General features: G+C 45.9%; 1 protein-coding gene across 1 annotated transcript in view; it reads left to right on the top strand.

Moving 5' to 3' along the window:
• The first annotated feature begins 12,557 nt into the window (after positions 1 to 12,557).
• Positions 12,558 to 14,833, top strand: part of LY86 (lymphocyte antigen 86) — an 83,523-nt gene continuing 81,247 nt past the window's right edge. The window contains exon 1 of the mRNA XM_075316464.1: positions 12,558 to 12,724. Coding sequence (XP_075172579.1) covers positions 12,604 to 12,724 — 121 coding nt within the window. The 5' untranslated portion in view covers positions 12,558 to 12,603. The remainder of the gene's footprint in view (positions 12,725 to 14,833) is intronic.

Genomic DNA, 14,833 nt, shown 5'->3' with positions numbered 1-14,833 from the left:
CCTTAAGTCATACACATAAAATCTCTCTTTGGCGAAAGAGTGTTAAGTTTGTATGGCCTGGCGTCTGTGTCTTCCTTCACTACTGTGCTTCGATTTTCTCACATGAGAGAATCGAAGTACAGGTGAGGAGATGGAGATTAATTTCTCCATCTTCTCCACTGCCTGTCTCTGCATATATCAGACTGCATTTGGATATCATCCAAGTACAGTCCTATGTTTCACACACACCCATAGACTTGTATGGGTACATGTAATCTGAGACACTGCCAATCGCATCATGCTGTGAATTGTTCCTCAGTCCAATAAGAGCTGAAGAAAAACTGCCAGATCTGACCTGCAACGTTGACTAACATTGGGTCGAGTGCAATGTGAAATTTTATCACATTGCACTAGTCCAATTTAAAAACTAAGTGAGCCTCAACTCAACTGCTATGGAACCCAGAGAAAACTTTGGATCGGACCCTCTACTGCTCTCAGCTTATAGTCAACCCTTCTCAGTTAGCATGCTGTATCATAGTATCACCTACTTGTGAGTGCTCCCCGGGACTCTGGATGACAGAGGTGTAGGGGAGCGTGGTGCAGATTGAAAGCAGGGAGAGGACAGCGTACTCACTGAGTCAAGTGTTGGTGATGCGACCGCAAAGCAGACTCTGACACAAAGGTAAACCAAGTCTCTGGGTGCCGCTGCCACTTCAGGGGAGCTCATCCAGGAGTCTGTTCCCTTTGGTATTGCTGATGATCTGTACCTTGCCTCCATGCACTGTATTTTAGATGTTTTGAGTGACTCCTATGCTTGAAGCTGTCGGGGTCCCGCTCCCCACTGTTAAGTAGGGAAGCTGTGCTCTCGAAGGCTGACACTTGGGATTTCAGTGGGCCGCATAAGCTGGAAAGCCCTATCCCCCTCGTTGTGTTGATGCCTTTGATCTCTGAGCTCTTGGGGAAAGTTCATAAAGATACTATCCTCCACAGGTTAATTATCAGGTTGCGTGAAGCTACTCCCTGATCTGGGGTCCAGTACCCCGCAGTGCTTGGTACCGGTTCGGTTACTAGGTACTCCGGTGCCAACTGTTCCCCAAAACTAAGCCTGGCACCTTTCTCCAATACCCTGCGACCGGGTCTCCGACTCCTTCAGTCCCAGACCACCGTCTGCGACCTAGCCAAAAGTCCCCAGGGAGCTCCAAGTTCCCCTAGCAACTCACTCTTTAGCAGCTACTACTGTTCTGTTTTAGCTTTGCTCTGCACTTCCTCTCTCTGACTTCCCACCTCCCACCAGTCTGCCTGACCCTTAGGTGGGTGGCCATGTTCCAGCTAGACCACCCACTGGTGTACCTGACAGGGTGTGGTGTGAGGTGTGACTAGGATTTGCATGCTGATGGAGCAATACCAAAAGTTAGGATCCCAGAACCATGAGGGGTTGAGTCCTGCACCAGACAAGAAAGATGTGCAGAACCCTGTGACACCCTGACTAGTTCAGGGGCGTCACACTCTCATTGCACCAGAGCAGAGCAGACCTGGCAAAATTCACATTTGTCAGGAGGAGCATTTGTCAGGAGGAGCCATGTTTACAGCATGAAGAGCTGTGAGCTACATTGGAATTGAAGTGTAAGATTTAATAAGACGTTTACGGATTTTGAAGACAGTAGGGACCTGTAAATAATGTTGCTGATGATTCCATTAAAGGAAACCTGTCACTCGATTCATGCTACCAAAACAATGGGCATCATGAAAGAGACCATGGCTGTATGATTGTAACCAACTATGCTTTACTTTGGTGATTTGTGCAATGACCGGAGGTCCGATAGGGATCCAGCGAGTCACAAGACAGAGACGCAGGCAGAAAGTTAATCAACTGAATCTTACTGAGATGGTTGGGGGAGGGGAAGTAAGGTATAGAAAACAGTACGCAGAAACTTCCCCCAAACGTAGATTAGAAAGAGAAAAAAACTTTCAGCTCACCCGAGTAGATGCATTCCAGGACTTTGTGGAGTGCCCGCGGTCCATCAGACATGCAGGTCCGGGACTCAGAAGCCAAAGGAAGGAGGGGGAGGACCCAGCCTCGATTTCTATAAGATAAAAGCAAAAAAACTTTATTAAGTCATATTAAAAGTTATAAAGGTACAAAAAGTTCCATGATATTGCTAAAGAATGGATACTTGACACGTTTCGGACTCAAGAAATAAAAACAGTCCTTAACCATAAGCCAAACGACCACAGTGAGATTGCAATGAGATATACTCCTGGGTCGGTGTGGCTGCCTCAAAGTTCCCCAGATTATGATTCACAGCAAACCCGAAACAAATTTACCTAAAAGTCTTCAGGCTGGAACAATGAACACAGCAACAGGGGGTGTAAATCATATGGTTGTGGCTACACTGTGTCTGTGGCTGATCTTTGAGGCTCCACAGCAACTTACAACTTATCTACAGAAACTATAACACAACACATAAGCAGAGGCACAGTATATGCACATATACTCAAAGCAATTGGTATGCCCCTAGTATAACTGCACCAAAGGTACCATACCGCCTGGAAAAGTCTGTCACAGGTCTGTGGAGGGTGCCATCCTCAGCCGCTTCCCAGGATCTTCAACACCAAACAGGGGGGAAATCCAAATGTACAGAAACAGATATGTCCTCTCTCCTTCTCAGCATTCAAAGGCCTTCAACCGTGCCACTCACAGTTCTGGAGGCCCAAGTTATCAATCCTCCGCTCGGATGTCATCTCATACAGGGGTTCTCTGGTCTCAGCTTCTCCTCAACCTCATGTATCAGGGTGACGTGCCAGTCAACAGCTGACCTTCACCTCAGCAAGAACTGCAGATCACATCTCATTGAGCTCCTGACAACAGCTCTCTACAGTCTCCTGAAACTCTACCTCCTGGGCTTGTCTGCACACATCCTGTCCACACAGCTTCTGCTCCCTCTGGCCCCCACCTTTTTGGGGCAGCGAATCTCTAGATCCTAGTGCCCCCCTCACAACTGATGAGTCACTTGCAGGGAGAGAACACTGATTAGGAATTATTAGGAGCAGCTGACAGTACTCTTCACACTGTCACAGATTGATAGGTCTCTCCATTGGTGTACAGAGGCAGACACCTGTCAATCAATTGGAGCTGAGTGGGGAAAAACCATTCTTGGGCAGTGCTGGACTAGTTTCATCCTTGGCTATGGTCCCGAGCTCTTTAGTCTATGTTTTCTCTAAGACCCTCTGGATTTTCATAGTAAAGCATACCTAGGTACAATTGTGCAGCCATTCTTTGGGCAGCAGGGACTCTGTGAGAGAATCCCTTTAAGGACTGTGCCTATGGGTAAACACCATTCATATTGTGCCTCTCTGAAAGGAGAATAGTGTCTGATAGACTCTACAGCACATTAAATTACCTTTCAGTAAAGCTGTCTTTTCTTAGTTCTGATTTTGCCTGATCTTATTTTGCCTGGTCATGGGGTATTGAGGAATACAAAGTTTCCACGCCAATACTGACGTGAAAATACGTCATATTTGGCTGTACATTACTGTTTAGCCAAATGGCAAGACTCAGGAAGGAAGGAGCACTATTTGAACTTTTTGAGAAAAGATTTTCCTACAATAGTTTGCAGATTTTACATACAGACCCAGTAAGTGCCAGAAGTGCAGAATCCCCCCAAGTGACCCCATTTTGGAAATTACACCCCTTTGGGAGTTTTTCTATAGGTGTAGTGAAGATTTTGACTCCATGGGTATTTTCCAGAAACAAACAACAATGGATGTTGCTGACTGAAAATTGCAAATATGCCACTGTAGTTCCCATACATTGTGCCCAGCTCATGCTTCTGGAGACACACACCCCATAAATTAAGTGGACTCTCCTCACTAGAGTCTCATATCCTCTCTCATATTCTCCCTGCCTCACAACCCTAAACAGCTATTCAACACTTTCAATTCTCTCCTCCTTCCCCCAGGACCTCATCCCTCTCCTCTCACCTCAGCTAAAGACTTTGCCTCATTCTTCAAGCTGAAAATTGAAAACGTCAAAGAAAGCTTTGGCCCGCAGTCTTAGCAGCCGCACCTTATAAATACTGAGCCTTCTTCTTCAATGTGAGAAAATCAGCTCTCTTCTCTTCTCTCCACATCACCACCTACGCATTTGACCTGCTCCCGTCTCCCCTCATCTCCAACCTAAGAACAGTTTTTATCCCAACTGTAAAGGGTACTTTACACACTGCGATATCAGTAGTCGGTTGTGCGTCACGGGCAAATCGCTGCCAGTGGCGCACAATATCGCTAACACCCGTCACACGAACTTACCTTCCCTGCAACGTCGCTGTTGCCGGCGAACCGCCTCATTTCTAAGGGGGCGGTTCATGCGGCATCACAGCGACATCACACGTCAGCCGTCCAATAGCAGAAGAGGGGTGGAGATGAGCAGCTGGAACATGCCGCCCACCTCCTTCCTTCCTCATTACCGGTGGACGGAGGTAAGGAGATGTTCCTCGCTCCTGCAGTGTCACACATAGCGATGTGTGATGCCGCAGGAACAAACAACAACATCGCTACTGACCAGGCAACGATTTTTGGTAAATAAACGACCTCTCACAGACAAACGATTTTTGCCTTTTTTGCGATCATTTAAGGTCGCTCCAGCCTGTTACACGCTGCGATGTCACTAACGACGCTGGATGTGCGTCACAAACACCGTGACCCCGACGATATATCGTTAGCAATGTCGCAGCATGTAAATGGTCCTTAACCCATCTATTCAACCTATCACTAACAACTGATGTCTTCCCCTCATGCTTTAAACATGCCTCGATCACACGCATCCTCAAAAAGCCCTCCCTTGACCCATTCTCTGTGTCTAGCTATCGCCCCATATCACTACTCCCCTATGCCTCAAAACTACTGGAACAGGAAGTCCATCTTAAACTGTCCGCCCACCCCTCCTCCTGCTCCCTCTTTGACCAGTTACAATCTGGTTTCCAACCGCATCATTCCACTGAAACTAAAGTCAATAATGACCTACTACATGCCAAAGCCAAGCAACACTACTCTGTCCTTCTCCTTCTAGACCTGTCTTCTGCCTTTGACACTAACTTTGTGCTATGAAAACCCCTTATATTTACTGTACATTGACATATGACAAGCCTGAGTGGGAACCTTTTTTGTGGATTAAGTTGAAGCTTTTATTGGGAACATTCTCCATAAAATTTTGAATCCCATTTATTCTGTGCTCTATGCTGAGTACTTACATAAGGGTTTCCATCTAAAGCTCCAAATGATGTAATTCAGATTAAACCCCAGAGGAATCCATTCACTATATTAAGACAGCAGTGTGACTCTGGATTCCATCTAGCCTCTGTTCAGTGGTGTCCTTTTCAGAGGTGCACAAAACTGTGGTTGACGCCACTTTATGCGTGCTTAAAAAGACTGACAGCGCCAGATAATAGGCCAGAGAGAGTCCAAGGTTACTCTACCTGCCTCATTATAGTGAATGTTCCGTTGGCAGTTCTGTCTGTATCACCTATTTCAGAAATTTATACGGAAACCACGATGTAAGAGCTCAATGTAAAGTGCAGGATAAATTTGAGCCAAACCTTACTACAGTCTTTAGGATGAAGAATAAACAAATCAACAACAGGTAAAGAATTGGTTTTACGACTTTATTCTTTGGGTTGATGTGACTATAGTGATACAAAATTTATATTTTTATATATTATATATTTATACATTTGATTATTATCACAAATTAAAAAGAAAAAAAAAAGATTTACATTGCCATATTTTGAGAGCTAAATGTTTCTATTTTTCTGCCTACAAAGTCACTATAGAGCTATATTTTTTTCACTGGATGAGTTGACATTTAAATCGGTACCAGTTTGAGGCACATAGGATTTTTTGATCACTTTCTAATACAATTTTTGGGAGACAATGAACATGTAATTTTTTTTTTGTTTTTTTCACTGTGTGGTAAAAGTGACAAGACAGTTTTGTTCTTTAAGTCAGTACAATTACAACACAAAAATTACAGTACAATTACAGTACAATTTGCCACATTTTTTATTTATTTATTTTATGGTGTTTACTGAAGGTGTTAACTGGTGTGATAGTTTTATAGAGTGGGTTGTTCTGGACTCAGCAATACCAAATGTGTAGTTTTATTATTTTTGTTTTTACATAAATATACATATTTATTGGTATAAAATTATTTTTTTCTTTTTTTAAATGTTTTTAGATTTTTTTTTCTCCATTTTCTTCCCTTTGTTAATTAGTCTCTATAAGGGACATTAACTTTTATTACTCTAATTGCTTGTAGAATGTATTGCAATGCACAAGCTTTGCAATATATTCCACCTGTCAGTGTGATCCTGACAGAAGGCCTTTTAGAACCTGCTCCTGGCATAGTGTAACGGGCCACCATAGCCAGCAAACCCGGATTGACCAAGGTTGACCTTGGCTTGCCATGATAATGATGTACAGCCAGCAATTATATCAAGGGGGTACTGATCACATGCGAGAGGGCACTTACTCTTTTTCCCTGCATCGCAATCACTATTGATTTTAGCATTTAGGAGTCTTAAATAGGCGGGGATACATCAAAGTTGTTAAAGGGTTAATAATATTGCTTAAGTGTACATTTATACCAATTTTGGATATCAAATTATGTTGCATATGCCTTATGTGAATATTGATGTTACAGCAGTAGTTGTATTTGATATATGTTTTTGGTGTGGAGCTCAGTAGGAAAACCACCAAGTCATGCAAGGATTAGTAAACTTAACAGGTAGTGGTTGCCTGTTTCAAGAAAGTGAAGGATATAAATGTAGCATAGGTACTCAGAAACCTGTCAAACATCAGCAAAATCTTTGTAATAATCCAGGAGGGGGAGCTGGAGACGCTTGGAGTATGTAAGGTGGTAGTAAATTTATTATTCCAGCAGAAGAAGCTGGCATTCTAATAATGCTGGGAAATTGAAGCATCCACTAGGTGTAACTAGGTCCACCAGTGGATCAGAAGGGGATAGTCTTACGAGCTGTGGTCCGAGCCAGGAGATCATAAGGTACCAGGGATGAGGCAGAGTCAAGAGAGAGCCGGGTCAGAAGCCAAGAGAGAACGTCAGGGACCAGGGAACAATCACCGAAGTCTGTCACTAGTAACGGTCAAGAGCCAGAAGAGCAGGTAGTAGTGTGGAAACACAGAAACTGAACAACCGAGAGGGGACAGGAGGGGAAGGACAGAAGTCAGGGAGGACGGACACAGTCAAGAGAACAGGGAGTCAGGGATGACGGACGGGGTAAGGAGGACGGGAGTCAGGGAGGATGGACAAGGTAAACGGACAGGATCAGGCAATTTACAGAGATCAGCGAACACACTGCAAGGCAGAACTATGACTGGCGCCGCATGAACGGAAATGACCCCGTCATGATCCTGGAAATGAAGAAGGGAGGGGAGGCTCCTCCCACTGGCCACACTCCAGGGAATACTGATAGTCGTAAGTCATGACAATGTTAGTAAACAATATGTTACAATTAGCAGCAGGGTTATGAGATACAATATTAACAAATACCTTTTATTAATAACATTTAAAAAGAGTTACAGATGTGATGTGATGTGAACTAGTTAGACTAGACAAAAACATTTAGATTACAAAAAGCCTTAAATCATTACAGCCTTTATGGTGAAAGGTAATGGAGAAAGTACATGAAGAGGTTTTGTGGCGCCCTGGACAAGCCAGGGGCCACAGAGCACAACACCCACACACCCCACACTCCCGGCAGGCACACCAAAGCCAGAATACAAAACCCTTGTTGCCTTCCTCCAGGGGCTGATGATCACACCAGGGGGTGGGCCAGGTGGTTGGCCCCGCCCACAGAGGAGTTCACAGTCCTGGAGGCGGAAAAACCAGTGAGTCTAGTTTTGACAGCAAAAGTGGAAGGAGGAAAAGTGTTGAGAGAGGAGAAAAGTGACAGCTAAGCAGCCTGAAGTTGGTCCGGGTGTGTGGCCCGGACAGATCAGCAAGGTTGGCAGACGGTGGTGACCATCTGCAGGAGTGGCCGATTGGAGTCTACCGTGAGGACCATGGACGGGCGGTGGCCCGGTGGTACCGGACCGGTACACAAAGAGAAGCCAGCACCATCTGGCAGGGGCTTTTCGGACCCCGGCAAGGCTAGGAGTTGCCGTGAATTTGCCGAATCCGTTAGTGAAGGGGACCTCCTGGGTTTCCAAACAGTCAAGTCCCGACAGAAGGCAACAGTCCAACCGAGTGAGAGAGACACCGCCACCGCCAAGGCAACCGTTTCTCAGGGCCAGCGCCTGCGGGCAAAAGGGGCTCCTCCGGCCCATATCCAAGCCGGGGAGCGGGTTACCGGTGGGAACCCATTGGAACCGTACAGACATCTTAGGTGCAGGGAAAGGCAGTTGCCACCAACCTGCCGGGAGCAACAACACCGCAGCCGTCTGTGGGACCCATCCATCCAGCCGTGTGTTTTACCGAGAACTGTGTCTTCATCATTGGGCTGAGTGAGTACCACCGTGCCGTGCGGCACAGCACTGCCCCCGCGACCCTGCACCTCCCCAGGCCCCGTAACCTGCCTGCCATCCATCCCTATCCCATCACCGGGCCCCGGGACAACCAACCCCCCTACCCACGGAGGGGAGAACTGACAACAAAGCTGCTCCCAGTCACCGCTCCCGGGATCCCCGTCTAGAGCAGTGGTGGTGTCACCAAAACCACCACAACCGTGGGTGGCGTCACGGACAATATCCATAATATAAATCCCCACAACCGATCACCCCCCTTCTCACTCACGGGCGAGGAGCGCCGCTCGAGTCCCCGGGATCCGGCCCACCGCTCGAGCCACCACTGAGCAGCAGCAGCAGCGGCAGCCGGACCCGAGCAGTGGGAGAGCGCAGCGTCCCCTCCTCTGCCCGCGACAGTTTCATTAAATGAACCATACATATATAATCACCATATGTCAAATCCAGGTATATGACCAAAAGAAGTAAAAATAAATGGAATAATCTCACTTAAATTTTCATATTAGCTGTGGAATGAAGACTCAGTGGCTCAGCTTGCCATCTTAATTTACATTCAGGGAAACATTCAGTCATGAATTATCCCTTTAAGATTCTGTGAGGCTTGACAAGGCCTTTGATCTCCCAGAAGAAAGAAAATGGCACCCGGAGGTGGTGCTTGCGCAAATTAGATCTCTGCTTTTCATTGAGCCAAGAGGTCAATCTCCGCTGACTCCAGGTGCCATTTCTTTGAAGCCCTCACCGCCCGCAACCATTACCGCCACTGCCGCAGCCTGAGCCACAGCACAGGTGCCCCAGCACCAGCACAGCTGCCCCAGCCACCACAGCCCAAGCACCAACACAGCTGCCCTAGCACCAGCACAGCTGACCCAGCCACTGCCGCAGCCCCAGAACAGCTGCCCCAGTGTAGCGCCCCTGAGCTACTCAGGGCACTACTAGGAACTGCATCCTCACCAGGATGCAAGGCCTATCCCCTGGGACCGGGAACACCAGTGCCAGAAACACCCACACACACCAAAATCCTAGTTACTACTCCAAACCAGGGGTAATTGGCTAGTCAGACACAAGTGGATGGCCACCTAGGGGGCAGAGCCAAACCAGGGCTACTAGACAACCTGGTGGGAGGGGACAGCAGGCAGTCTGAGTAGACCGTGAAAGTGGAAAGAGATGCCTAAGAGCTGGGTCGTGTAACAGTGACCCGGGGGCACAGGACAGAGGTCGCCAGGGCAGGTACACCCGAGTACCACTGGGACCAGAGCACGCACGGAGCACAGGGTCCTAGGTCAGGCAACAGTTTCATATGGCCTGCACAGTGAGGGGACCTCCACAGACCTCACTGACCCACAAATCCGGGGGCACCAGCAGTAAAGCAAGGATCAGGGTTTGGGACACAGACCAGCCCTACAGGGTCCACACTGTCCGCCGTATGGACAAGGAGGCTGCCACACAAAAAGGGACAGTCGGGCCCCAAACGCTCCATGCTACGGGGACCCAACCACACTGAGAGTGCCAGGGACAGAGCAATCGAGTCATCAACTGGCACTGGAAATACAGGGACCTGACCCAGCCGTCCAAGGGTCAAAAGTGAGTAGAGACTGTTAATTACAACCCCGGTGTGGCCTCCCTTATTCCGGCACTTCCACCATACAGCTCCCTGGGCTCAACCCTACCTGCGGAGGGCCTACCACCTCAGCTGCCATTACCACCAGCCTTAGGAGTAACCAATCCAGTAGCGGCGGTTCCCCCATATTAACGGCAGCTCGCAGGTGGCATCACACAAATGACTTTATTCTCCCCTGTTAATACTTCCCATTAAAAAGCACCCAGGGCACGGGACTGGGCAACGGCCACCAAAGTGACATTCCCCAGTGATACACTGCCCGGGGCCGAGTACCCCATTCCCTGGGCAACACACCAGCACCAGCACAGCCAACAGTTTCTTAGACACCCACCGCCCCTGCCTCCTGTGACCCTTCTCCACCACCGCTGCCGCCCCCTCTGGTAAGATACCACCGGATTGTAAAATGGACACCTTTTTTCACCCTTTTTTTGCTCTGAATTTGGGGGTGCGTCTTATAATCCGGTGTATCTTATAAACTGAAAAATCCGGTAACTAATCACATGCTAAATAGTTGCAAGTCAAATTTAAGTATGAGATAGCCAAGATGATTATATGTGAAATGAAGGTAGTCTTGTAGTGAATGGTGCAATATGAAGCCTGAGTTCAAAACACTGTTACCATCTTGCTTGTCACTGTAAAATGGGGTACATCGGATTTCCGTCTTTTTCTAAACTGCATGTTGCGATTCTTGTTCTACAGATGTACATGGAAACCGGACTGACCCTATTATATCCAATCTGCCCTTCCTAGGAATTTATAACACCTTACTTGTTTGTACTAAAACATTGTAAACATTGTAACAATAGAAAGTTAGAATGTGCCATCAGTCTTTTTCTTAGATTACAGAGTTATTCCTTCTGATTGAGCACTCCTGCTCTTAAGCCTCAGGTGATTTTAATTCTTCCTTTACAGGTTATTGTCCACCCTTAAATTGGAGGTTTTTTGAACCCAAAAACCCAAAGAGAGCCATTAGTTTGATAGGGACTCAACAATAAGGCCGAGGCAACACGGGGATTTGTGCGAGTGCTTGAATGACACTCGGCTCATGCTCACAGCACAGCAGGAGCCGAGTGTCATGCGAGTGTCATGCGACTGTGGCCTGATCGTGCGAGTTGAGTAGGGGGGGCGGCACTGCGGAGGAGATGGCCTGTGCTGCGGAGGAGAGGGAGGGATTTATTTCCCTATCTCCTCCGTTGCCAGCTGATGTGAGAATCGCACTGCTCTCACGTTACACCTGTGTAGCGCGAGACCAATGCGATGTTTCTCTCGCCCCATAGACTTGAATGGGTGCGAGTGGAAGAGGATCGCATTCCACTCGCAGCATGCTGCGACTGTTTTCTCGCTCTGATTAGGGCTTTGAAAATAATCGCTCATGGGAGCGGCCCCATAGAGTAATATTGGTCCGAGTGGAATGCGATTTTTTTATCGCATTCCACTCGCACCATTTTTCTCTCCGTGTGTCCTGGGCCTGACAGGTTGCCTTGTTGTTGACTGTTCAGCTCACATAAAACTGGCTATTTTTGTGTGCTAAGTATCTCATTTTGTACATGTTTTCTGTAGTTATAGTGCATGTCTATAGTCCTATATTCATTGTTACACATGTCATATCACTACAGAGTGCAACTGTCTCTTTATTGTTACTATGTTTCATGCTCAGTATACACATATTCACAATGGACAGTTAGGAAGTGCCATCAGTCTTTGTCTTATGTGTTTGTACTGTTATACTGTGAAAATTCTTGTAAAAACTTTGAGACGTAAAAAATGTGCTGTTTGGGAACTTGAAGTGATCAGAGGTCGTGACCGTTGTGGTTGTTACCGGGGATGACCTCCTCCGCATCCAAGATGAATACTGCACCTTAAATGAGGTGCAGTACCCTGTGGCGCCTGAAGCTGCAGGGGCGCCACAGAGATAAGTACTGAATCTGTTCTACAACCTTACATAGATCAGCATAGTCTGATGATATAACCACTTTAATATAAATTTGTTTTGGTCACGTCAATACCTTTTTTAATTTTGTCATTTGCATTTTTCCTTAATGATATGATATTGCTTCCAAAAGTAAAAGATTAAAGACAAGCTTTCAACAGTTTTTTTACATAACTGGTGTAATGTTGCCCTTATACCCTCTTGTGGAACAGGACATGACAAATATAGAAGAATAGTAAACATCTGCTAAAAGAAACCAAAAATAAATCGTCTCATTTGTTTTAGTGTCTTTGTTGCATCCGTCATATTAAGATACATTGCATACTTCCTTACAAGTAAAGCATATACCGTACATTTGAAAACACTAATTTAAGAAGTGAAACAAGACCTTTTATGGGGAACTAAAATTTACGAAATATCCACTCTGCAAACAAAACTAGTTCTTAAGACTAGGACTGAACGTATAGAAATAAGTTTTCTAAAAAGGTGTCACAACAGCAGGCTAAAATTGACCCTCTACTTGAGAAGAAAGACAGCGTGCAGAATGAAGAAAGTCGCTATCTTTCTCACTATTTCTTGGTTCCTGTGGCCAGGAGAAATGAAAGAATGGCCTACACATACAATCTGCAAGACAAAGGACTTTGAAGCATATTACAAAAGCTGTGGTGAGTTCACGGAAACCTGAATCCTTGTTTGTTAAAGATCGCTGCATAGTCCTGACTGTTTTAATAACTTCCATGTCATGCTGAGGATAACTTATAACACAAGCAATGCCTGCTTTTACCAAGGGCATACAATGACGGAGCACTGCCTGCCAGCTCAGCATGAACTAGATATTTTTCATTAAAACTACAACCTGTGTATAAGGTGAGGCCGTCGCAGCGCAGAGCCATGGTAATTCAATGTGACACAAACGTGTCTTTTATATTCTGTTTATAGGCAGAAAATTAATTGTAATTGTATACGTTTACATAAAGAATATACATGTAAAGTCAACATCAAAGGCATACATCACTGTAAAAACATGGATTCTATATTAAAGGGAGTCTGTCATCAGGTTTTTGCAGTATAGATGTCACGATCATCTCCCTGCTGTTTTGTGACTAGTGAAAGCCTTAGGACTGGAGCCTCCCATCTCCATCTAGACTCCTCATTTAAACAAAGTTTCCTTTCCTTTGGCGTCTCATGAGTTAATTTCAGATTTTTTTTTGTGCCAGCAGCTCTGAGCAGTGCAGGTCAGCTGTAGCTGCTTTGAGCCCATCTTCATTTAGGTTTAAATAGTGGAGTTTTCCCAGCAGTCCTTGCTGCTGTTAGAATCATCTCTACTTTGGCCAGCATGGTGGAAGGAACTGCTGAGGAATTGTCCTTTTCCCATCCATCTGCTACTTTACAATCTGTCTGCTGTTGTGAGTTTGGTGTTTGTATACTTCTGTTTATCCCTCCATCTGTCTTTCCTTTCCCTCCGTGTTTTTTAGTGTAGTGGTGAGTTTAGTGAACTCGTCGGCCTACTTACTAGGCAGGATGAGTTTAGGGCCAGCTGAAGGACCCAGACATCCTGCTCACCAACAGGTTAAAAGAACCTGTATAGGGACGCTAGGGAGTTCAGGAGTCAGGTTGAGGTGAGTTCAAGAGGTGCCCCCTCACCCCTCTCCTTAGCGGCAGTGACCTCCGTTGTATTGTGTTCCCCCCTTTTATGTTTGTGGTGTTTTTGTAGTGGTTCAGACACCCGTCAGTCTGAACGCGTGTATCACGCATTACTTACAGACATCTTCTACTCTGTGCGTGACAATAGAGCAGTATAATATAGAGAAAAAAATCCTAATTCCAGCAATGTGTCACTTGCTGGACTGCTTGCTGCAATTTTCATAAAATGAATGTTTTATCAGCAGGAGATTATCACTATTTGACCAGTATATCTGCTGCCAGGTAGTCCTCTATCTCATGAGCTGTGTATAACCCTGCCACAGCTGTGTATAACCCCACACAAGTGATTGGCAGCTTTCTGCCTATGCACAGTATACACAGAAAGCTGCCAATTAGTTGTGTGGGGGAGTTATACCGAATTTAGGATTCAGAGAACTGCAGCAGATGAAACATAACTTTTATCACTGACTTTAGTAAGTGATACTTTGCTGGAATCAGGATCATCATGGCACTCTCAGGTGTGATAGCGGTAGTTTCATTCCTTGTTAACTAATACATTGTTGAGAGTCAATCAATAAAAAATAAGTCCAGGCAGTCTGCTTGCTACAGTAAGGCCTCTTTCCCACATCAGTTTTTTTTCCATCAGTCACAATCCATTTTGTGACTGATACGACTGATACCTGTAAAAAAATGGATCCGTACCACTTTTTGTTTCCAGGGAAAGGCTATTTGGTATTGAAAACCGAGAGAGAGAGAGAGCGAGAGAGCGAGCAAGAGAAAGAGCTTGGTTGCAAGGATAACGACAGCTCCTGCGCCCATAGGCTTCCATTACACCAAACGACGGACGTCGACGGATCTGTCGCTGTCCTTTTTTTCAACGCACAGAAAAAATGTTACTGTGGACATCGCCTCCGTCCGATGGACACATATTTTTTGACAGATGTAACAAGAGGCCATCAGTCGCAATCCAACGCTAATACAAGTCAATGACAAAAAGAACGGATCCAGCACTGGATCCGTTTTTTTCACAATTCAACGGATTGTGACTGATGGCTAAAAACGGATGTGTGAAAGGGGCATAAAAGAAAAGGGATGAGAAAATAACTGAAGCAACCAGGAAGGAACTAGGA

Source organism: Anomaloglossus baeobatrachus, chromosome 6 (genome assembly GCF_048569485.1).
Source record: "Anomaloglossus baeobatrachus isolate aAnoBae1 chromosome 6, aAnoBae1.hap1, whole genome shotgun sequence".
Classification (NCBI taxonomy): Eukaryota; Metazoa; Chordata; class Amphibia; order Anura; family Aromobatidae; genus Anomaloglossus; species Anomaloglossus baeobatrachus.
Note: the sequence above shows the minus strand (reverse complement) of the source record. Positions and strands in the feature narration are given on the sequence as shown.